Source organism: Hyaena hyaena, unplaced genomic scaffold, assembly GCF_003009895.1.
Source record: "Hyaena hyaena isolate Hyena2069 unplaced genomic scaffold, ASM300989v1 scaffold_256, whole genome shotgun sequence".
Taxonomy (NCBI): Eukaryota; Metazoa; Chordata; class Mammalia; order Carnivora; family Hyaenidae; genus Hyaena; species Hyaena hyaena.
In genome coordinates, this window is record NW_024080885.1 from 1,230,342 (window position 1) to 1,256,671 (window position 26,330).

The following is a 26,330-nucleotide window of genomic DNA, read 5'->3' on the forward strand; positions in this document are numbered from 1 at the left end:
GAAAGTAATAAGAAGTCAAGTCATTACTGAGTGTTTTGTGTTTTTCAGCACTGTACCCCAATATTTAGAACACTGACTGCCCTTTTTTAAACACTCACTAAACTTAAACAAAAATCATAAACAAATAGCTTTTAATTAAAATACAGTATTTCTTGGCCCCAAAATAAAACGAATTGTAAGGAATACTGTCTTCTTAATAATAGCTTTTCAGTAGAAAAGTCGTACTATTTTATAGTCAAATATTTTAATAGTCAAATATTCACCACTTTCAAAATCATTAAAAAGTGAAAAATATGAATTCTAGACAGAAGAAACATCATAAATGAGGTTGTTGAATCCCTATTGAATGATCTGAGATTCTTATTTCATTCTCTTACTGTTTTGTTGACTCTTACATATATAAGGTGACTCATGTGAATTAGGCAACAATTATGAATCCTATACTATTAACAAGTTTTAGCCTCAAAGATGCTTTCTATTACCATCCGTCAGATTTTTCTGCCAAGCTTTAATCAAATAATTTTTCCCCACAAGGTAAGGAATCAGCATTTTTGGATAAAGTTCTGGACAGAGACACATCTTTTCTAAAGTCCTGAAAACATGTATCTTTAGACCCAGAGATGGAAGCTTAGCTCACGCTGTTCCCTGGAGGCCACTCTCCATGGATTCTCATCCAGGAGCTTCATGAGTCCAGAGCCAACATGGTAGCAGTTTCACACATGCAGAGGGAAGGAAGAAATTCAGGCCTGGACACTTTTTGGGTTCACACATCCCTCTCCTCCTCCACCTTCCAAATCACATTGTCAGAACCTGCCTCAAACTCTGCTAGAAGGAGTTTGGGACAAGCAGAATTAAATTTCTATTTAGATATACAAGGAGGTTACCAGATAGTATGGATGATGCTGGCTTGAAAATAAACAGAAAGTCATTACCTATAACTTTTTTAAAAAAACAACTCAGACACATCTGAGCTGATTTTTGAGTCACAGGTTTCCAAATTTCTTTAGCCAGTTCTTCTAACTGAATCTAATCGCAAAATGGCAAATTGCTTATGGTGGCTCTTCTAGTCATTAAGAAACAATTTCTTTTTTTCATGTTTATTTATTTCTGAGAGGAAGAGAGTGTGTGTGTGTGTATGTGTGTGTGAGTGGGGGAGGGGCAGTGAGAGAGGGAGTTGGAGGACCTGAAGCAGGTTCTGTACCTATAGCAGAGAGCTAGATGTAGAGCTCAGCTCACGAACCGTGAGGTCATGACCTGAGCCCAAGTCAGATGCTGCTGACTGAGCCACTCAGGTGCCCCTCAATAAACAATTTGAATAAAAATTTTCATTATGCATGATTATTCTAGCCTTGGGAGGTATTTTCTTAGAGTCAGGTTTCCCTCTAGCCTACAGCTGAGTTGCCACAGCCCTAGCCACTTCCTGTGTGGGTCAGCAATTCCCTGCCTTGGGCCCTACAGCACAGGGATGTATCAACAAGAGCCCTGGGGTTTGGGTACCCTCCTCCAACACGCCTCTCACCCTAGACTCCATCAGTGCAGAGAAATACACTGGGGAGTTCTGCAGCTGTGAAGATGACAAGATGGATGGGTTTCCTTGTCTTCTGGAAATTCAGAGAGTAACCACCTTCTGTAGCATTTTGTTGCTTCTAAGAATCCTGAAGAACAATGAAAATCATCTCCCTGCCGCTGTGCTGCTTGTACCACAATACACTATAACTTAGATCACCGGGTTCCTATGTGCATTCCAGGATGACAGCCCCCTTCTCCTGCACTAACATGGCTGGTGGGGTTGGAGTTACCTTCTAGGCAATACTGGATCCTGAAGGAGAGAACATGGAATCAGAGGTTTCAGAATAAGTGATGTGGCACAAAGAAATCCTATTATATACAATACTATCCCCCCTCCCCACCAAGATGCAGACAAGACACTATCTCTCTCCCCTGTTATTGAGTCATTGGGGAGGGCATTTCCACAGGGGCCATCCCTACTTAGACACATGACCTTGAAGCCATGACCAGCCTCAGAAGGCTGGACAGAAACATGTTTGAGATCTTCCACTACATGGAAACTGTCTACCTCAACTTCAGGACTCAGCACTGTGAGGGGAGCCTGCCAGGGTGAAGGAAGGGTGGCTGGGTATGTGCTGCTGCAGCTCCAGAACAGGAAACAGGGGTTTCCTGGTGTAGCACATTGTATGGGTCATGTCACACTTCTCTCTGTTCCAGTGGAGAGTCTCACTGCCCAAACATCCTTTTGCATTAAGCAACTCTTAACTTGGAAACCATTCCATTTGAAAATAAATTTGCAAAATTTAACACTGAAATGAGGACTGATGGCTTAACTGGTATGTTCATTCATTGCATCTGTCATGAAAGTGGGGGGATGGCACTTACTTAAAAATACTACATGTAATGGGTTATGAAAACAACATAAGATTAATAATCATGTAAGCTCACACTATTGTATTGTCACCTAATGTAGAAATAAATCATGTTATGATAAGAAGGCAAAGTGTTTAGACTAATTACTGTAACTTTTTCAATATATGTGTTATGTCAGTATTTCTCTTCTCTATCAGTATCTGTTCATGTACCCCTGTTGGGGCCAAAAGCAGAAAAATCTAATCACTCTTTGCTGAAGAGTTTAGATTGAAGCCCTCAGACAATAGATCCTGTCACTGAGGTCTCCTTCTTACACTGTTTAATTTTGACAGCTCAGCTCTGTTCAGAAAGCCCAGAGTAGACCAGAGTTTGGTCATTAGGTTATCCAACATTTGAATGTATATTTTTGATTACCCCAGTTAAGCCACAGTAAGTTTGATACTTTCTATGCTCAGTTCTGAGGAGAATAAACTCTTGGTGACCCCATACACCTCCACAGGACTGCTGATCATACAGTATTTGATTGTAATTTCATGTTCTCTGGATACATACGCTAAAAGTAAAGCTGTGGGGTGCCTGGCTGGCTCAGTCCATTGATTTTTTGATCTTGATTTGGCTTACGTCAAGATCCCAGTGTCATAAGTTTGAGCCCTGCTTCAGGTTCCTCATGGAGCATGCTTGAGATTCTCTGTCTCTCTGTCTCTGTCTGTCTCCTTCAGCCTCTCTCTCTCTCTCTCTCTCTCTCAAATTAAAAAAACAGAAGGTTGTCCCCGAGGGATATTCCTCAACATCATGGCAAACAGCAAAAAGTCATTGCCTATTATTGTTGGTCTCCTGATACAGTAGCAAAGCCTTAACGTCTTTGTCTCAAAATCATTGTAGCCTCAGCTACATTGGTTGAAGCATCTCCAGAATTTGTACTGCAGTCTCCATGAAATATGATGGAACTGCATAGAGTGCCAACTGTCCTCTCTAAGTGGTAGACGTTAACTTTCTGAAAACACCTAATGGTTTTCTATCAGTTGGCTGAATAAATGTGAAATATTAACTTCTCCTCCTATTCTTAAACTCTAACACATTTCTCAATGAAGGGAATCTCATGATTATGCTTCTGGCATTTGAGAAGTGTCCATTTCCAGGATTAATCATTTGGACACTCTCAGATCAGTTTCTGAATTAATAGATTTTTAATAATCTTATCTTAAACATAAAAAGAGAAAATACCAGACTGGTCATGCAATTACTACTCCAGACTCCCTTATAAAATCCAATCACATAGCGAAAACATTAATGCAAGTGGCTGAACTAGTGGATATCTCTAGGGCATATCAATTTGCAAAAACTTATGTAGTCAGTGTCATTCAATATGCTTTAATGGCGCTCACAGCTTCCAAATACTGTAAAGACAATGAAGTTCCTTAACGTTCTAACTTTCCTTAACCCTGTCATGTCTCCTATTGGAAAAGGACAGCAACTACATGAATTATATGTCTTCATGCTATTCAAAACTTTTTGTCATGAAGACAAAGTCTCACAATAGAAAAGACACTGCAGAAGTTAGGGGAAAGGAGGGGGTCATCATACTGAACATACCTTTCTGACCCAGGTTCTTATGCAAGTGCTACTGCCAGAACATAAAGACAAATCCATGGAAATTTTCAGTAATTCCATTTTAGATGTTGCAAGCTTGGACTCAATTTTGTAAAGAATCACTAAAAATCTTGATTTGTTGGATCCACAAGAACAAGATATGCCAAAGCCAGGACAGCTGCCTGGTGGCGCCAAATGATCTCCAAGGAACACTTGTAAACATCTGCAGAGACCACGCATCACAGAAGGGACGTATTGGTTGCAACATTAACCAAACACTGCTTGGGAAACTTCCTAGGATGGCCGACACGGGGCTGTTCATGCCTGTCTTGAAACCAACAAAATCTCATGAAATCTGGAAAGCTGGAATATGGTCTGGAATTCTGTCCCAAGGAAGCACTTGAGTATCTCCATAAGGAACTTACACAATTGCATTCCCACCATGAGCTATGAGTGTGTACTGGTAATAGCGTAGTATTTATGAGATGGATTGAGCACTGTCCTATCAGACAATCACAGCAATGACAAAATGAGTTAAATACCAAGTGGGTTTTGTGTTTACCACTGTGCCATTTCTATTAATCTCTCTATAGCAGAGCAAATTTCTCTGGGATGGTAGGTAAGGCCTCCCCTCACACAGAAACTTCACCTCTACTATCACCCCCAGCCCCAATCTTCTCTTATAGTAGAACAACAAATGGAATATTAAAACCGAAATGAAGGGCACCTGGGTGGCTCAGTCATTAATCATCTGACTCTTGATCTTGGCTCAAGTCATGATCTCACAGTTTGTGAGTTCAAGTCCCCCATTAGGCTCTGTGCTGACAGCTCTGAGTCCACTTTGGATTCTGTCTCTCCCTCTCTCTGCCTGCTCGCTCACTCTCTGTCCTTCTCTCTCAAAATAAATGCATAAACTGAAAAAGAAAACTGAAATGGGGTACCGTAGCAGAACTAGTGTGGCCTGGTGCATGGCAGCTTTAGCCCCCGCGGCCCTGCGTCCTTCCCTCACAAAGTGCTGTACTGTCTCACCATAAACTGCCCTCTGCAGCCCACGTAACTCAGATGTCCCAACCCATACATATTCCAATCCTCACAAACGGAGCTGGATAAATAAATCTTTCACACTCTTCCTTTCATCCCAGGCCCAGATTATTCTCTGACCTTTCATTTAATCAGCTCTGAACAAAATTCCAGAGAAATACTGCCACTGAAATACGTAAAATGACCTTATTAGGCACTTTTTATTACCAGTTCAGCAGATAAACTACTAGAAATGGGTCCTGGGCTACACATTTATCCACTCTTATGACCTCATGGATCCTTCATTGACAAGAATGGGAAATGTTGCTCATATTAGAAATCTTAAGTTGAGGTTCTTGAGAGAATCCGCAGAAGCAGACTATTCACAGAAGTGGGTGCCGACCCAAGAAACTTGAAACGAACATGATTGCACAAAGCAGACAACTCCATCCAAGACCATTTAGAAGGAAATTCTCTTTGATGTTTGCCGCCACTGATTCTCATGCTCTTCTTTCCATCCTTTTGCTTCTTTGTCCTTTTAGAAATATATTCCCATTTTAATGATAAACGTTACAATTTTTTAATTACCTGACTTTGTTCTCTTACTGATAAAATAACTTGTTTGAGTATAGCCTTTACCTGAGACAATACCCATCCTTCAGCTCTGCAAAGCCATTGTTAGTGCCACAAAGGTAAAAATTGTTGCATGTGTTATTTCGTGTCATCTCCTTGAAAAGCCAAATAATAAACATACCCCAATTAGTACAAGTAAAGGGAAATTTAATCAATAAAATTTGTCTTAAAAGTTAGACAGATTTAGAATAAAGTAGATACAACTAGACTTTTAGACTTCTATAAAGAACATGTCGCAACCTGATTAAATGAGTTGGTCCTACAGTCCACTAAACCACTCCATTTTGATGGCTATAGTGTTTCTTTTCCAAAAATATTAATTAAATCTTTAAAAGAGTCTAAACACTTGAAACAATGAGTTATTTTTAAAAATCAGGAATAAGAAACACTGAGATTGCAGGAGAGGCAGACATCATACAGGTGTTGGTGGCGTGAGCTTCCTCTCACTAAGACACAGAGTTATCAAAATATTATGTATTGCCTGCTTCCATTCATATGACATTCTTATAAGATAAAAATATAAAACACCAAACAGGTGTACAAAAAGTTATGGATGGGAGAGAGTGTGATGAGAAAGTTATAGAACCGGGGAGTCTGGATGGCTCAGGCAGTTAAGCTTCTGACTTTGGCTTAGGTGTTGATTTCGTGGTCCATGGGTTTGATCCCTGTGTCAGGCTCTGTGCTGATGGCTCAGAGCCTAGAGCCTGCTTTGGATTCTGTAGACACAGAATCCACCTCTCTCTCTCTGCCCCTCCCTTGCCCTCTCTCTTTCAAAATTAAATAAACATTTAAAAAAAATTTTTAAGTTACAGAACAAAGGATTTGGGTAGAGCAATGAAGTCGTTCTGCATCATGATTGTATAATAATTAGATGAATCTATACTATGTATTAAATTCAATATTCACAGATAGAACTGGACCCCCAAATAGTCCAGTTTTTATAGAATTTCATTAATGAATATTTAAAACATTGAGAAAATAAAATGAGTGATGTGCCTTCTATTTTCACGACTGCACTCTCTCTAAATGTATACTATTTTCTCAGTTTAGAAAAGAAAGCACCAGCCATGCCAATTGTGAGAGGCAAAATAATGAACAATAAATAAATAAATAAATAAATAAATATCAGGTGAAAATGGAGGACAAAAAAAAAAAAAAAACCTTGAAGACATGATTAAGTTAAGGATTTTCAGATGAGGAGATAATCCTGGATTATGTGGGCCTACATATAGTCATGTGTATACTTCTAAGAGGAATCAATGGGAGGTTTGAAGACAGCAAAAAGAGAAATCAATGAAACTAGGGAAGCAGGGGTTAGAGTGCCATGGTCCCCAGCCAAAAACGCAGGCAGCAACCAAAGGTGTAAGAAGCGAGGATTTATGTCTCCCTAGAGTGTCTGGATGGGGTACAGCCTTGTTTGCAGCGTGTTATCAGCCCAGTGAAATTAATTCAACTTCTGGCCTTCAGAACAAGGGCAGAAAGAATTTCTGTTGTTTTAAGCCACTGGGCCTGTGATGAATTGTGCAGAAACAGCGGCGACAAATCCGCCAACCAATGTGAAGGTTTAAAACCTGAACGAGTCTGGATCTAAGCTAGGTACTGACTCCAGACACTCTGGCTGGAAAGTTTTCTTTTCTTCTATTGAATACGTTCTCACCTAAGTATGAGAAAGCAGTTGAGCTAATAGTAACTGCACCTTCTCTGTCTTCTAACTCAGTTTAAGAAGAAGTAAAATGGTGGGGGGCCTGGGTGGCTCAGTTGGTTGGGTGTCTGACTTCAGCTCAGGTCATGATCTCACAGTCCATGGGTTCAAGGCCCATGTCAGGCTCTGTGCTGACAGCTGAGAGCCTAGAGCCTGCTTCAGATTCTGTCTCTCTCTCTTTCTCTCTCTGCCTCTCTCCCTCCTCTGCTCGCTCTCTGTCTCTGTCTCTCAAAAATAAAATAAAGACATAAAAAAAAGAAGTAAAAAGGTAAAATATAAGCTGTGCTTCCCTCTGGCTCCTTATCAGGCTTGGAGGAAATGGACCAATCAAGAGTCACCTTCCTCCTACTGCACAGGAGCCGACAGTACAACCAAATAATCAAAAAACTTAAGCTGACTGAGGTACTGGCCTACAATACTGACCTCTCTTACTCAGATATTTTAAACCTAATTTAACCTAATGAATTTCCCTACAAGGACCAACCAGTTAGCTTATAACTGACCGCCATAACTCAGCCAAGAGGTGGCATTCCCACCATACCACATCACCAATTGTATCCATCTTTAGGAAGAATATGAGATACCTTGAAGATAGCCTGCCCTTGAGCAGAGGTGGGAACATTTGGAAATTAATGCTGCATGCAAATTCCTTCCTTATATTGATTCTATCTTCAACACCAAAATAATTACCTTTAAAACAACACCTGCACAAGTAATGCTTAACTCAGTCAAAACATGAAGTTAAGATAGGAAAATCTGTAAGCAAGCTATCTCTACTATAAATGTTAATCTAAATGCCTCCTACAATCCTCTAAGACATAAGTGGGTACATGATGAGTATATATGATAATTTTCCCCACATATCCCAGGAAGAAAGATTTCAATCCTAAGGAACAATAAAAATTAAATGTCTCAGAATAAGTTTCTTTACCTTAAAACAGTGAAGCTTTGTTGAAGGAAATACTATGTTCTTCAATAAACAAATACAGACTTTAGGAATTTACTCTTTACAAGTCAACTTATAAATTTATTTTCCTCACAGCTTAAATAAAAATTTAAATATATAGCAGAATTCACCTTTTCCTTCTTTCATTAATAAACATCTACTGATCTGACAAATGGTCAAGAAGATGTGGTTTAATATATACAATGGAATATTACTTGCAATGAGGAAGAACAAAATCAGGTCCTTTGTAGCAATATGGATGAAACTTGACGGTATTATGCTAAGTGAAATAAGTCAGGCAGAGAAAGACAGATACCATATGTTTTCACTCATATGTGGAACAGGAGAAACTTAACAGAGGGCCATAGGGGAGGGGAATGGGGAAAGTATAGTTCAGGAGAGGGATGGAGGCAAATCATAAGAGACACTTAAAATCTGAAAACAAACTGAGGGTTTATAGGACTGGGGGAGAGGGGGAAATGGGTGATGGGCATGGAGGAGGGCACTTGTGATGAGCACTGGGTGTTATATGGAAACCAACTTGACAATAAACTTAAATTTAAATAAATAAACAAACATCTACTGATGATCAATTATGTAAAAAAAGTTTGTGTACTATAACGATGATTGAAAGATACAACTTTCCATTCTAAATTATATGAGTGTAGATGTGAACATATACTAACATAAAGTTGAGAAGAGTCTAACTCTCAGCTCAATTATTAAGTAAATCACCTCTGTTTTTAATTTCCCTCAAATACACATAAAACGCATACCATCACTGAGCTCTCAAGAAAATTCCAGGTCACATTTTCTCAAGAAGAAATTAATCCAAACACATAGAAACAATTGTTAAATATTGCCAGAAAGACAGACAACGAAGAAAATTAAATGCAACTGTGATTCTTGAAAATCTCTCATGGAGCTATTAAAAAACAAATTTTAGAGGAGAAGGCTCAATTCAGGATATAACATTGAGTGGAACAATCAGAATCCATTACATTACAAGTTAAGGAGAAAGTAAACCAAACATTGATAATAATTTATGCAATTATTAATTTCACACTTTGCTTTTTACATGTTTTCTATATTTAGCATCTAATGTTTTATAATAGTCCAAAAATAACATCTGTATTATTGAAAAGACAAGAGTTGAAAGCTAATCCAACATAGAAATGTGATAGTTTACCAAGTAGTTGTTTGTAGGACAGAAGTCTGAACAGCAAATGTAAAGCTGGCTTTAAAACAAGAATTTCAAAATAAAACCTTACTAACTCCCTTCAAGAATCTAATAAGCAGAATTAAACAAAATGTTCTGACCCTGCCTGGGTCATCTTGAGCCCAAGAGCCTTATGTTAGGTTTTATGTCTAACATATTAGCTTCCACCTGCAGACAAACAATAACACAAATGCTCTACTTGAAGGTCTGTGTCAAAGGACAGGGGCTGCCCCGTGGCAGGTTTGAGCACAGGCGGCAGGTGTCTGGGACGCAATGTGTACTTGCTGCACAGAAGTAGACCGCTGAGTCTGCAGGCTGGGTGGCTGCGATGTGCAGGGACAGATGCTTGGCCGTCTTATTCAATAAAACAGTGAGTCTTTGCTCTTCTTTTCTGGCCACATTTGAACGAATGTCTATAATGAGCTGGGGACCTTTTCCAAGTTCTTGCTTATACCAAGGGAAGTAGACTGAGGCGCTGTCTGAGTAACTACAGGAGATAACAGAGCTGCTTCCCTCCTGGACACTCAGGGTGGAAGGATGCTGCTCCACCTTCTGTCCTCGGCTGAGCCCTGTGCACAAAGAGAAGGTCAGAGAAAGGAGAACAGTTCCCAGGTTATTATGCTGCAGAATTCCCTTTTCCTCCACTAACTGGAGGAAACTGAGTAAAACCCAGTCTTGACGTCTGAAGAATATCCACTAATTCCCCATAAACGCTCAACTCACAGTGCAGCGACAGCCACAAGAGCAGGACGAAAGTCCCCAGGGACGCCTTCATGACTCCTCCCAATGACCATCAGTTTCAGAACTGCCTCCTCCAGCCCGCACAGCTACTTCCAGTACCGGCCAGCCCTTCTTTCCCCCACCAGTCAGAGCGGGTTCCCACGTGTCCAGCAGCCAATAAGAAGACGACTGTGCTTGGGCCAGAGCCTAGTCATGCAGATGCCTCCGCCTGGTCCCCGTCAGCTCAGGCGCACTACCCTCTGGTGGTCACGTCTGTGCTCAGCTCCCTGCAGAAGGTTCTTCACTCTGCGTCTCTGAGGGGCTCAAATACATAATGGCAGCAATAGGTTAAACAAATTACATTTTAGATCAGATACTAAATGCACACGAAGAATGTAAAACTTAAGATTGGTATCTCTGAACGCTACTGAGTCACTATTAAGTTCTACAGAGGTAGATCCTATTGCTGTCTATTCAATGATGGGCTTGCTGTACATGCCTGAGATGAGGAAGGAATCATGATTCACTCTCTTAGACAAAGAAAACAGAAATCCTTCTCTTTCTGCCAAAAGTACCATCCCCATTTTTCTGTTATGGAGAAAAATTCTTCTTAAAAGGAACATGTAAGCCAAAGAATAAATATTTAAAAGGCCTCTTATCCCAGACTCTGCTCACCTGAGCTAGTCCTGCCTGCGACCTGGCAATTTCCAGAGAAGTGACAGTACCTGACGTCAAAATGTGGAATCTTTGTCAATTAAAATAGCTGTCATAAAAAGCTCAAAGATAAAGGAAGAGAGGGAAAAGTCCATGAATTAAGAAACACTTTTACTTGGTTATTTGTGATGGGAAATCTGACATGCTCTCAGATATCTATTCCTAATGCTACATGGATTATGTACTGCAAAGTATTGGGGGAAAGAATAGGAATTCTCACAATATATTGGTTTCATATTTAAAACATGTAGCCATTTATTCTACAGCTGTCTGATATCAAAAGGGATGCCAGGTCCTAAATGCAGCAAGTGACTCAAATCCTTAGTGGAGTTTCCTCAAATGTTAAGCCATCTCTCCTAGCATAGATTTCTGCTTCTTTGGCCATTGCTGGTTCAGATTCCATACTCTGTCATTTCTCTCCTAAACTCCCCTACAGTGTTCTTTCCCCTAAGACATTGGTAAAGTTCTTTAGTGTTGTAGATTTACAGACGTATCCCTTTCTGCCAAAAATCCTTTCTCATCTATCTTAATAGCTTCATATTCTGCAATTACAATGTAGGAAAGAATTTAGGGAAGCCTACATATTGCCATGGCTGCCCAGGAGAGTACTACGAATAGACTACTGATCATGAGAACTGATCCCTGGGCAATCAAGACAACCTCACCTCCCGTAAGTGGAAGCCCTTTTCCTAAGATTTGTACTCACTGGTTCTCTGGAATTAGGCAGAATTAAAAAAAAAATCCTCATCTATATTTCACACCTTTAAAAATTTAGGGACAAGCCTGATGAAGAATCAAAATCAACATATAAATTTGTCTGTAAATATAAAATGTGTATTTTTACATATGTAAAATTTCTCCATTCTAAGATTCTTTCTTTATTTACTCATCCATCCTCCATAGGATGGAATTCCCAAAACCTCCTTTGGGTGAATTTCTCTCTTCTTGGAGATGGATACTTTAAGTCAATATTTTCCCTTTTGAGTTATGTTATCCAGAACTGATCATTACAGTATGAGTCTGCCCTGTTTAGAGCAATGTCCTATACATGAGCTGTAGCACAAGTATAATCATCCCATGGGCAAAACTCATAGCCCCATGATAATTTCATTGATTATTGCCTGACTCATCATCAAAAAGTGTTAACCTGGAAAGGCTTTTTCAGATACCTTCATGGACAGCCAGCTGCATGAGGACAATGTTCCCCCTTGTCTCCCAATGCAGTGATTACATTTCATAACAATGCATTAGTGATGCTTTATATTCACATCTTGCCTTTAAGAGATGTCCACCTGGGATACACATATATCTGCTATTTTTAGGAACGTCCTTTGAAATGCATGTAAATGTTCACACGGCACCATCACCTTTGGCTTCCTCCTCCAGAAACCAGGGAGTGGTGGGTGAGTTTGCTGGTAGAATCACAGTGGCTCAGCCTGAGTCCTTCCTTCCAAACGTGTTAGACATTTAACATAAATTGCAACTCTCCATTCAGGCAATCAAACTGATTGGACCATGGCTTTCCCAGACCCCAACTGCAGAGACCTCAGTGCCTGGGCTTGCATTAACACGTCTCTTTCCCAGCAGGATGGCCCTGCAGCAAGGAGGCAGGGGCAAGTGTGCCAAGAAGTGAGGAAACCCAGTTTCTTTCTCTCCTGGCTCATTGACAACCTAATTGTTCCACACTGTCCTCTTGGATACAGCCTCTGTTTTGTAAAATGAGGTGGACTAACGCCTTTCTAAGGGCTCTTCCGGTTCTACATTTCTTTCATACTATGTAACAAAGCAAGTCTTTTGAGGACTGGCTGTGAGCAGTGTGGGCTGGTGTGAGTGTGGGGAGAAAGTGCCTGAATCATGGAACCCAAGACCAGTTCCACAACCACATGGGATCGAGTGGGTCTGAGTTTGCTCCCAACCAACCCTAGAGCCTCTTGAGAAGCAGAGACAGTCTTCAGGGTCAGATCCTCTCTGGATTTTCTTTTCCTCTATGAGACTAAAGATGGATCAAGGAGGATCCCAATCTATAGAAAAATGGAATAAAATGGAACTTCACTCACTGAGTATAAGATTCACCCCAGACAGTGAGCTGGGGTGGGCTCCATGGTGGATGAGCTTACTCACATGTATGGAAAGCAACAAATACTTTCTCATACAGCCTGACTGCTTTCTGGCTTCTAGCTCTCTCATTCCAGTTTAACTTGGGTATCAAACTCCCCAGGCAGAGCTCACTATATAATACGTGGTACGCAATGAAACAGAAAATTCGTGGTCCCATGTTCAAAAAGAAAAAAAAATACACTACATAATAAAATGTAAAAGTCTCTTTTAAAAAATCTTCTTACTTATTGGGGTCCCTCTGTGGCTGAGTAGATTAAGTGTCTGATTCTCAATTTGGACTAAGGTCATGATCTCATGGTTGAGGGACGGAGCTGGCCTCAAGACCCTCGCTGGGCACCGTACAAGGCATAAAGCTTGCTTCAGATTCTCATTCTGTCTCTGCCCCTCCCCACCCCTTTTTCTCTCTCAAAATAAATAAACATTTAAAAAAATAAAATGTATATTAATATATAAAAAATTAATATCATAAACATATCCAAGTTATTAAACATACCAAACCCTAAAAAAAAATAATTTGGTAATGTAATATAATAATATTTTGTCTAGGTTGCTCTCTCCAAGTTAATTATTGGGTTATCAAAATTAATACTTTTTTAAAATATTTTTATTTTATTTCTAGGAGAGAGAGAGACAGCGTGAGCAGGGGAGGGTCAGAGAGAGTGGGAGACACAGACTCTGAAATAGGCTCCAGGCTCTGAGCTGGCAGTCAGCACAGAGCATTTCAACCAATATAAATGAAATCATGTCATTGCTGTTGGTAAATGTAATACTGCAAACAAAATTTTTGATAATTTTTCATTTTGAGAAGAATATTTCTGTGGTTGCAACTGATATTATAGATCTTAAAGATTATTTCATATGATATGACAAAATTAGCATAAACATCTGATAAATTAATTGAAAAATAAAGTAAATCTAGAGTGGATGTTTCTAGTGGAACAATTTTTATATATATTACTTAACTCTTCATATCATTCAGTCCCATGTGCATCTGAATTCAATTTTAAATGTAAATTTATACAGAAGCATTTCAGTGTTTTCTCTGACATTTTCTGTAACTTTTGAACGATGCTTATGAGACTAACATTGGCTTCATGATTTGTACATACCTCAGAATGCTGGTCTATGCATCTTCTTCTGTATTAAGTTACAAGAAAAATTATTTGCAGATTATCTTCTGTGTTAATAATCAGTTATTGAATACATTCAAACTTCACATGAAAATGGTATTCTTTTCCAATGAAGCTCTTATCTTTATCTTAAATTTCTATTTCGAAGCCTACAGATCTTGCTTTCCAAGGTTGCAGCAATTTCCAAAACCAGAGTCTCTAAACATTTTAAGAACTAACATCCCTCCAATGTGCTTTGTGCAACACACGCACACACACTTTCGTTGTGTAATAATTTATTGGCAAGGCTTACCACCACCAACTTTTAGCCTGCAGAGCCCCAGGTGGTGCCAAGCACGCTGTGCAAATGCTGCTGAGCAAGGAAGGCTTCCTGGTGGAGGAGCCTGGGCTACCAGCCCAGCTGCAGTTTGGGGACAGGCTGCAGGGCGGCAGGCAGCACTGTGCCTCCACCGCACACAGGTAGGTGGCTGCGTCTTCCTGCCTGGAGGCCCTGATGTGCAGGCTGCTGTGCCGGTCCTTCGTGTTCAGTGTGCAGGCTAACCTCCCGTCCTGCTGCATCCCTGACGCGATGTAAAACAGCCGCGTGAGGCCGCCGCCCCCAGGATTCTGTCGGAACCACTGCACATTGCTGGCTGTGCTCGAAAAGTTGCAGCTCAGGGTAGAACTGGCTCCCTCCTGGACGCTCAGGGCTGGAGGTCTCTGCTCCACCTCCACCCCTCTCACCCCTGCTTGGAAAGACAAAACAAATGAACTCACTGCGGAGTCACTGGTGCAGTTTTCAAACCCACAAAATATCCCCAGAAACACCCGCTGAGGGTGTGGACCCCCAGGAACTCTGGGTCAGCTCCCCCACCACTGGGGGCTGGGAACCTCCCCAGCCCCTGTCTGGGATGCCCCACTCACAGCAAACCTGCACCCACAGGAGCCCCAGCAGAGCTCCCCGGGGTCTCTTCATGACTCCCTGTGTGGTCGCTGAGGTGCCTTCGCCCTTACTCTGAAGAGTGTAGAATCTTGGGTCCAGAGAAGTTGTGTTATTAACAGTCACCACGTTCCTCCAGAGTCACTGAGCACAAATCACCCCTGAGCCCTGTCGCTCCAGAGACTCGAGACTCCACCCACAGTGGCCCAGAGAGACTGCACAGTAATCTGCCCAAAATTGTGCTTGCCAACAGTGCAGGGAGGTAGGGGGACATTTCCAATATGTGCGGTTATAAGGGCTTTTTCTTAAAACATTTTATGTAAGAAATTTGTGGGTTAGTGACTGAGGAAAGATGAATGAAATTTTAGAAGAGTCAGTGTCTCAGTGTGTTACACAGAACCTTCAAAATCATAGGGAAGAGTGATCCCATTTCCCAAATAGCTTAGATTGACAGACAATGTGAGAATTTAGTGATATGAAAATTCTGACAAAGAAAAACTATCTGATAACATGCATTCTGTATTGCAGAAGTAAAAATAATTTTTTAAAATGAGGAGAGTTCTGGAAATCAAGACATATATTCACCAACTGCACAGAAAATGAATCCAGGGGTGACTCCTGATTTCCCGTCAGGTCATGATCTCATGATTCATGTGTTCAAATCCAAGGTGGGTTCCTTATGGAGTGTGGAGCCTGCTTGCTCTTTTCTGTCTCCCTGTCTCTATCCCTCCGTTTGTGCTCTCTCTCTCTCAAAATAAATAAATAAATAAACATTAACAAAAATGAAAAAGAAAACAATTCCAACCAGAATTTGGTTGGTGATAAATAGGATGTCTGCATATTGTCTATCCTGATTTAATTTCCACCTCTCTGCCTCTCCTGTGTAACCCGTGGACACCCTGCTTGCCCACACAGATGATTCTGGCCAGGCCACACAGCACTGGTCAAAGTAAATTCTGTCATCTCCCTTTCCTTCGATTTTTGTTCTCTTTTTTTCTTTCTTCTTCTTCTCTTCATTCTTGTTCCTCCATTCTCAGCCCAGTTATATGAAAAGGTAGGATATCTGGAGTATTAAAACAATTTTTAGGCCTGTGGTTTTGGGGGATTTTATCCAAAACAATTTAAAAATTCAAAACACGTCAGGGGATGCTTTATGTTGAGCTTTTTCATGAGTCCCCAGAAGTATTCTTATTTCCAGACCGTGCTCAGAGATTCACCCTCACAGTAGTTTATAGATAAATAGCCTACAGCTTTTTGAAGTTTATATGGAATGGCAGAACTGAAAACCTGAGATGAACCTTACACAAGTACATTTGCCTATTTCCCCCACCTTTGCTATCTATAATTTCATTGGCTTACATGTTTTCTGTTCTTTATAATTGTTCAGCTCTCTTACTATAGGAAACAAAATCTTTCTTTTAAAGTCTAGAGTGCCCCCTAGTGGACCAAAACAGTCAACAAAGACCACTTCAGACCAAGCGACTCAGCAGGCACAGACCCCAGGCCCATTCTTCCATGCTTCTTCATGAAGCAGATGATCTGGAAACAAAGTAACTGCTTAGGCTGAATGGGGATTAAAAGTGAACCAATCCTACTTTTATTTTTTTTTAATGTTTATTTATTTTTGAGAGAGAGAGAGAAAGAGAGACAGAAATTTGAGCAGAAAGGGGCAGAGAGAGAGGAAGACCACAGATTTTGAAGCTGACTCCAGGCTCTGAACTGTCAATCACAGAGCCCCATGCAGGGCTCCAACTCACCAACCAGGAGATTATGATCTGAGCCAAAGTCAACTGCTTAACCCATTGAGCCACCCAGGCTCCCCCAAATCCTGCTTTTAAAAGCGGATTTCATGGGATGTGTGAGTGGCTCAGTTGGTTATGTATCTGACTTCAGCTCAAGTCATGATCTCATGATTCTTGGATTCAAACCCGACGTGGGGCTCTGTACTGACAACTCAGAGCCTGGAGCCTGCTACAGATTCTGTGTCTCCCTCTCTTGCTCTGCCTCTCCCTTGCCTACATTCTGTTTCTCTCTTTCTCAAAAATTAAATAAATGTTTAAAAATTTTTAATAAATAAATAAAATAAAATGGAATTTCATGAAAGACAATATCATAAAATATGGCAATTTTCATCTTGTGCTATTTGAGTTGTTCTACGTAGTGCAAAATAAATGCATAAACATTTGCTGAAGTTTTACCACAAATGAGGCAATTTACCAGGTGTTAAGAATATGTAAAAGAGATAAGACAGTAGGTTACAGTCTACCAGGGATGACATTATACATAAATAGAGAAGAGTCAAAGAGTAGGATCGTAAGAGGAATATGAACTAAAAGATTTATTATCACAGTGGAGGGAAAAATACTTACGTGTGAGGTGATTGGACAAAGTTTATGAAGAAGACGATTGTTCTCTCTTTTCCACCTTTTTGATGAGAAGCATGGAGGAAAACATAAACCTTTATGATAGCTTATTACTTGTAAATTTTAAAGAAGATTCATGATCATATGAATTACTATAGGAATGAAACTTTTCAGAAAGACTAAAATCCCCTATGACCATGACTCTCAATTTTTACCTTTTCATTATTCATCAATTTGGAGCTGAGAACTCCAGGTGTTTTACTGTATGTAGATTTACACACTTGTACCAAATATAAGAATCCTCAGAAAATATATAGTATAGTTTTGTTACACATTTTTAATACAAAATGATACATATTGTGCATGCCTTTCTATAACTTGCTTTATAAACTCAATAATAGGGGTGTCTGGGTGGCTCAGTCAGTTGAGCATCCGAGTCTTGTTTTTGGCTCTTAGGATTGAGCCCTGTTTAGGACTCTGTGCTGACCTAAGAGTCTGCTTAAGACACACACACACTCTCTTTAAAAAGGAAAAAAGAAATTAAACTCAATAATAAATCTTGGAGGTCTTATTATGTTAACACACATTCATCTTTCTGTTACATCGTTTTCCATATTATGAATATACCACCATTTATACATCCCTTCCTCTATTGAAGAAATATTAAGATGTTGATTTTTTTAATCTATGAAACACACACAACAAACCCTTCTGAGCATTCATCCATATTCATATGTGCACATTTTTCTCTAGGAGCTGAAATTATGAAAAAAGTAAAGGAATAAACCATGAGGGTAGTAGGTGAAAATGACTCAAGGCAGAGGGAAGGTCAGGGATACTGTGCAGGGGGTCGGCGGCCATACACTCCCTTCTTCCCCACGCTGTTCAAGGGTCAACTGTATATCAAAGTGTTAGGATGTGCAGTGTACCTTAAAACTTTTTCAACACAGACAATAAGATATCATATATGTGTGCCACTTAAATTAAGCTTCAACTCTAAGGAGAGGCAATGGGCCTCATCAAGAAAACTTAAATTTCAGAGGTGGGATCAACTTGCATTATAATAGAAAGCCATGGTACAGGAAACTAAAATTCAGATATCCACATCTTGAGTAATATGTGAAACTTTACTAAATAACAGAGCATACTATATGTTGGTTTTTTATTGGCAAATTAGTGGTACATTAAATAGAAAAATTAATGTTATACCTGGGTCATTTTTTTTAAAGTAATCTCTACATCCAACATGGGGCTTGAACTTACAACCCCAAGATCAAGAGTTGCATACCCCACCAGCTGAACATGCCAGATGCCCAGACATGGGTCTTCAGATAAAGGTATGTAAGATATGTGTTTTGGCTAAAATATTTAGAGACACATCCTACTCTTACACCAACACAACATAAAATTTGAGGATGGTCTGTACCTTGGATTTTTATGGATGAAATTAAACATTTTACCTTTAATAGATCTAATGTCCAGCAAGTGGTAAATATAGCTGAATGGCTAAACAAATTGTGATATACTCATATAATAGGATACTTAGTAGTAGGAAGTAATAAGTGACTGAAACACACAAGAACATGGGTGAATCTTGTTTGATGAAAGAAACAAGGTACAAAAGTGTCCCTACCAAGTGATTTCCCTGATTTAAAATTCTAGAACAGTTAAATCTATGGTGATAGCAATGAGAATAGTCACTGTCATCAGGAGAAGGGTGACTGGAAAGAGACACATAAAATCTTGCTCAGGTGAATGGAGTATTCTTTCTTCAGATTCTTTTAATATTATCCTTGCCTCTCCATCCCACTTAAAAGACAGAAAAAATCAGAAATAAGGATGGAATAAGGGAGTTAACGCAAGAGTATGGCTAAGAATTACCATCTCCAGACACATTCTCATTAGTCAATGAATGATCATTTGTGTTTAGTTAAAATAAAATATTGTCAAAAGTTGACTAGAATTCACTCCTGTGCTATAATGAATTTTTGGTCAAATATGGACAAAATGGGAAAAATTGAAATTAAATTCACTGTTAACTCACATGATTCATATAATATTTCCAAATTCCTCTTTATACAATCCTTTATCATGGAATAGTTTCTCATTATTGTATAATAATCATTTAAACAACAAAGAAGTTTAATCTGCTTTGATGTCTCAGGCAGAGTTGGGGAAGGGAAGACAGGGGTGCTCTCCAGGTGTCCTGGTGAATGAACAAATGTGGTCCAATCGGAAGAGAGAAACTGGACAGCAAATTGATTAGGGAAAGCTTAATGTAAAGAATTATTAACCATATCAGAGTACTGGAGTAAAAAGGGAATGGCTAGTGAGAGGACAAGAGACCTCTACAGGAATAGCGGATGTAAAGTGTAGTCACTGCTCCCACAACTGGGATACAGTATGAAGAGAGAGGTTCCCATCTGCTCCAGGAAGGGGACTCAGACCTCGAAGAAGACACACTTGTGGCTCACCGGATGACAGGGAAGTCACGATGGTTCTGTAACAGTGGACCTTGCTGGAAATCCACCCTTGAGAACTTACCAGAAAACCATCTTTTGGGGTGCTGGGAAAAGATATTCACAGGGACATGTCTAGGGAGAAGCACTCTTTTCCAAGACCACCTAAAAATGGGGGTGCTAAGGGAAGACGCTGTCCTCTGGGCGCTGCTGAACAGTGCCCTGCAGAGAGCCAGTGCGGGTGACTGCGTGAACTGATCCCTGGAGACACTCCCAGGCTGCAGGATATGTAAATAAAGTGAAGTCTAAAGGATAAATTAAAGTGTAAAGTTACAATAACTTGTATATAAAATGAAAATGGGAAAGAGAATAGAAGGAAAGATTTAGCACATACAAGTAAGCACATATATATAACAAGCAAATGCAAAATACACAAAATACTATGATTACACTTAACATGGTGAGCTTTGAATTCTGTATAGAATTGTTGAATCCATATACTGTACATATAAAACTAATATAACATTACATGTTCATTGTATGTACTTCACTTTTTAAAAGTACTACGACTTTGTTTCTGTAATTGGTCACAAGGCTATAACTGACATCTATTGCTTCCTTCATTGATCTCTACTCTGTATTTCCCCTGCCCTCAACCAATTTGGTTTGGATGGCTATAGTTTTCTGTTGAGCTTCTCTATTATGCATGAAAGTACTTAGAGGCCCCAAAAGTAGTATTCCTTGCTTCTAGTGTACAGAAGCAACCCAATGTCTTCCTCTTAATCAGGATCAACCACTCCAGCCAATAGATATTTTTCTTTATGTTCAATGGCGGAAGAGCTCAAAATATCCAGGAGTTGCACTTATCATGCACTGAGTACAGTGATTTTTTTGTTTGTTTCTTGGCAGAAGAATTCTTCCCTAAAGACAAAGGTCTCCAAATCTACACAGCATAAACTTGGCAAGATGGGAATATCAAAGTCTGATAGTGGGTTATTGGTTATAATAGTGAGAGGAACCACTCCCACATCTACCTTTTGATTCCAGAACCCATGGATTCTAGCTATGTGAAAGACAGGAATGCATAAAAACATAAATTTCTCTGATTTGAAGCACATGTTGATTTCTACTAACAAAGTCCCATTCAGTCAGCTGTGTCTCCCAATTGACTTTGTAACTCAGTCTTCAGTAAGATATTCTGTATTTCAATTAAGCCAGCCTTTCCAAGTAGTGAGATATGTGGTAAGACTGGTTATTTATGTGAAATGTCAGAATTATTAGTTTCATTGATAAAATAATTCAGGATTCCCAGTTTATTCTTATTCTTTATTGTGGAAAACTCATAAAAATCATATGTAATCTGGGGCGACTGCATGGCTCAGCCAGTTAAGCATCTGACTTCGGCTCAGGTCATGATCTCATGACCCCTGGGTCAGGCTCGGAGCCTGGAGCCTGCTTCAGATTCTGTGTCTCTCTCTCTGCCCCTCCTCTGCTCATGCTTTGTCTCTTAAAAATTAATAAACATAAGAAAAATCATATGTAATCATACAAATAAATAACAAACTAATAATAAAAGCAGAAAGCAAGGAGGAGAACAGAGTTGATTTTTCAGGCAGTTAGGTTTGGGGTGGTGGAGGTATGATCTCCCAACTGCTCAGGGTCCTTGGTATAAATCCTACTTTTCTTCAAACTTAGCTTGACTTCAGAATCAAAAGAAACTGGTAATTTTCTTCTCCCACTAATCTGCATGAAGCACCCACCACAGTCCCTTTGGGCTGATGACAGTGAGTCGCCTGAGTCTCCTGAAAACAGAGGTAGAAGAGATTATGGTCATAAATAAAAAGGGAAGGACAGATGGAGAATGACATCAAATGGTATACATTTCTTATTCCAGAGTTTAAGTCTCCAACACCCTCATTTACTTTCCTTGTACCTTTCCAGCAATCACTCAAATGTATTTATTGCATATAACCATATCACCATGTCTTAAAAATGACCATTGATTTCCTCATGTACCCTTGGTGACAATCTACTTAGTCTCTCTGTATTTTGAGAGTTCCTGGACACATATCTTTTTATACATTATAGAGTAAGCCAAGAAGCAGCTAGAAAGCTCCCTCTTTTTCTTTCTCCCCTTTGTGCAGAGTATTCGTTATCTCCAAGGCTTCAAGAACACAAGTGCAGGGGTCCAGCCTCTGCAAGCCAGGGTTGACCCAGAGAGTGATGGTTGGAGTTGGCGAAGAAGACACGGAGCCAGCCTCTTCAGGTGGACTGCTCAAATTTATTTTTCAGCTTAGGGTTTTCATATAGCAAATCCAAACAATCATGCTTAAACAATTTACATTTTTTGAATACAGTCATGGGACTTAACATTTCTAAGTTTTCTTGGCAACAGTGATTTCGCAGTACATGATTTCCACTTAAACCAATAAAATTTAACCGGGTAGTCGTAACAAAGTTCTACATATTCTTTACTATGAATGGCGGAGTATCTAAGGATAAGTGAAGCATATTGCCAGAATACATGAGATCACAGTGCCCTTTAATTGTTTAAATTCAGTGGGCATGCAAAAACAGGAAATACTTGTACCCGCAGTTATAGGTAAAAGACTCTCACAACCACTTACTAAGAAAGAACAATGTCAACATTTATCATAGATGACGTATGGAAATGTTTTACGTGGATCAACTAGAATTCGGTCTCTGCATTTACCGATCTCATTCTTTGGCCAGAACAATCCATAAGTTGCCTTACAGCTTGAGGTCAGCAGGCAGATGTGTCTCTAACACTTTGCCAAGAAAGTCCTTCAAAACTAGTAAGTCTTGTTTTTGTCTCTGCTTATGGCATAATATGTATTCTTATTGGCAGTTAGACCCATACAAGGAAAATGAATTCTAGGTCTCTTATAGACCCTATGCATACCGGACTGTCTCCAATTTTGCTAATTGCTACAATATTCATTAGACAACATCTGATTGAGGGGACAGGCATGATATTTAGGTACATTCCATTTTGGAGGAAGGGGGGAACTTCAGGCGACTCTGGTTTCATATTAACCCTAGAACAGACTAACAGCAGAAGTGAGAGTAAAAGGTACAGACTAAGTAGAGAAGAAGAATCCTTCAGGGGGTTCTTCTGACTGCCTTGCAGTCTTTTCCCACAGGTTTTTCCCTGGGCCTTGCCATCAGGGATGACCTGTGCAGTTTCGGTCTCCAGCAACAAGGACCATAAAAACTTCTCACACAGTTCTTTCCATCCTAAACAAAACAGATTTATACTGGGTTGTAAGTTTATACTGGGTCCACTGACACCTAGTATTCATTGCAATTCTTAGCAAACTTTCTAGCAGAGTTTGGCATTGTTAAAATTACTACATAATTAATTATAATGTGTTAATGTATAAGAATCAAACTCTAATATTCCAACTATGAAATCAAACAAGAACAGGAGAAAAGCAAGAAGAAAAAAAACATGTCCATAGCTGGAAGCAGCAAAAGAGATTATATCCACAAATTTCTGGTGTAGATTTGTAGAATTTAAATTACTAAAAGAAGGAGCGCCTGCGTGGCTCAGTTGGTTGAATGTCCAACTCTTGATTTCAACTCAGGTCATGATCTCATGCTTTGCGAAATCAAGCCCCATGTCAGATGCTGTACTGATAGCATGGAGCTTGCTTAGCATTCTCTCTCTCCATCTCTCTGTTCCTCTCCTGCTCATGCCTCCCCTCTAAAATTAATTAATTAAGTAAATATATTAAATTTTTTCAGAATCTCTCTTAAATAAAGGAATTGACACTCAAAGAAAATATTCTGACACATTCTGACCAGCACAGTGAAATCTGGGGGTGGAGGGGATTCCAAGAAAATGATCTGTGAATGACAAAAGAAATAATCGGGCAAACTTTTCAGGGAAAGAACATGTGGAGTTCATGTTTTGTTTTCCGGGTTGGTTGAGAGATGAAACAGTAAATGAAAACTTATATAGTTAACCCCTTAAAGCAGTCAACCTCAAGGCAAGTCTTGGAGCATCTGATTATTATATGATCAGAACACTATCTTCTCCATCATTCTGTAATACTATTTATTGTCATGTAGTTTCTACAAAAAGTAAAAATCTGCTAAATAAGGTTTATCAGAAATGGAGTTGTAGAATTATGTAGAAATATCTGGGTCTGCTCAGCTCTATTTGCCTTATTTGTCATCATCTAACAAGAGATCTTTAATAAATACCACAGGAAGAGGCCATCAGTCTCCAAAAACTCCCCTATCATGGGGTGGTTTGTGCTCAGCTCCCCCTGCGGTCCCAGGCACTGTGTCACTCACAGCACAGAAGTACTTGGCTGCATCGCTGCCAAGAGCTGGGTATTTCCTCAGGTGGAAGGTGGTTTCACGCTGCTTAAATTCAGCCTCAAATCCTTTGATGCCTTTAACCAAGGTGTTCCCTGCTGTGTACTTGAGGAGAAGCTGGAGTCCTTGGCTGGGGTACTGCACGTACCAGAAGAGATAAGGACTTACACTAGAGGAATAGTTGCACCTCAGCTCCAGACGGGCTCCTTCAGAGACGGTGACATGGACATCAGGCTGGGTCACTGACTGAGCTCTGGTGTCTCCTGCAAAATCAGTGTTCTATCAGTGAAAACAGTGCACACTTCACAATGAAAAGTCAGTATTTCAGGTCAGAATCTGTAGAACTATAGACTAATACAAAATTTTACTCACGCAGGGCAAATATCCCCAGTGTTGAGATGAGCAACAGGAACATGGCTGACCAGAAGAAAGGCTGTGGGCTCTTTTCAGGAAAATCTCCCCTGAGTAGACAGGAAATTGGCTGAGGAAACCAAGCCCTCGGATATAAGAGGGATGGAGAAAGTAAAGTTGGACAGGCTCCTTGCTGAGATAAAAATGTAAAAGCTCCTGAGATGAGCCTGGAGCTTTCTGACAAATGATTCTTGTCGCTGTCTCTGCCTGCAAAGAGCTGAGCCAGCTGCAAGGGGGAGGGGCTGAGCAGATGATGTTGAGCAACAAGATCCCTAGTTTGTGCAGCATCGACCCCTGGAGGCCCCTCCAAGAACTAATTCATATGTTCCTTTTGTTTTCTGAGGTATGAAAACTTCCACAGAATTTATTTCTTCCTTCCCAAACCTATGATGGTGTATTCTTCCCAGACTCCTTTAGAAATAAGGTGTCCTATAAAAGTAGACTAATGAATAATTTCACTGAGAAATCAGTTCTTAAGAAATATATTAGACTCGGAATTCAAGTTACAACACAACATTTAAAATGTTTAAGATTGGGGCGCCCGGGTGGCTTAGTCGGTTAAGCGTCCGACTTTCGCTCAGGTCATGATCTCGCGGTTCGTGGGTTCGAGCCCCGCGTCGGGCTCTGTGCTGACTGCCAGCTCAGAGCCTGGAGCCTGTTTCAGAGTCTGTCACTCCCTCTCTCTCTGACCCTCCCCTGTTCATGCTGTCTCTCTCTCTCCTAGAAATAAATAAATAAAACATTTAAAAAAAAACGTTAAAATGTTTAAGATTAATTCAATCCCTATCAAAATACCACCAGCATTTTTTGCAGAGCTACATCAAACAATCCTGAAATTTGTATGGAACCACAAAAGACTCTGAATAGCCAAAGCAATCCTGGAAAACAAAAACAAATCTGGAGGCACCACAATTCCAGATTTAAGGCTATATTACAAAGCTCTCATCATCAAGATAGCATGGTACAAGCACAAAAACAGACACATAAGTCAATGAAACACAATAGAATATCCAGAAATGGACCCACAACTATATGGTCAACTCATCTTCCACAAAGCAGTAAAGAATATCCAACTGAAAAAAAAAAAAAAACAGTCTCTTCAAGAAATGGTTTTGGGAAAACCGGAAGGCAACATGCAGAATAATGAAACTGGGCCACTTTCTTACACCACACACAAAAATAAATTCCAAATGGATAAAAGACCTAAATGTGAGACAGGAAACCATCAAAATCCTAGAGGAGAATGGAGGCAGCAACCTCTTTGACCTCGGCCACAGCTTTTTTTCAGGATGAGTACTGGGTTATATGTAAGAGGTGAATCACTGGGTTCTACACCTGAAGCCAAGAGTGTACTGTGTTAAGTAAGTTGAGTATAAATAAAATTAATTTAAGAAGAAAGTAAGAGCAAATTTGAATCAAAGAAGGCTTTAACTGTCTTGTTCATGAACTTCACATTTATTTTCTAGAAGTGTCAATTTTAGTATCCTATTTAATGAAATGTATCAGAAAAAACAATCTTGGACTCATATCAACAAATCTAAAATATCTTAAACATTTTAAAATCTATCTTTCATATGTATACTTTAGTGCATTATTTCCTAAATAATATTGTTCCTTTGTCTTCAATATGCCCACAGGAAGTTTGTATGGGGGTCTA

At 39.8% G+C, this 26,330-nt stretch overlaps 3 gene segments (V, D, J or C); all 3 read right to left on the reverse strand.

Annotated features, from left to right (window-relative positions):
- Positions 1 to 8,903: 8,903 nt before the first annotated feature.
- On the reverse strand, positions 8,904 to 10,267 carry LOC120240474. The segment is given in 2 exon segments: positions 8,904 to 10,061; positions 10,216 to 10,267. Coding segments are annotated over 2 exon segments (426 nt in total).
- Positions 10,268 to 14,462: 4,195 nt separating this feature from the next.
- On the reverse strand, positions 14,463 to 15,225 carry LOC120240427. The segment is given in 2 exon segments: positions 14,463 to 14,899; positions 15,078 to 15,225. Coding segments are annotated over 2 exon segments (489 nt in total).
- An 8,469-nt stretch (positions 15,226 to 23,694) lies between these two features.
- LOC120240465 lies at positions 23,695 to 24,679 on the reverse strand. The segment is given in 2 exon segments: positions 23,695 to 24,525; positions 24,635 to 24,679. Coding segments are annotated over 2 exon segments (408 nt in total).
- Positions 24,680 to 26,330: the final 1,651 nt, after the last annotated feature.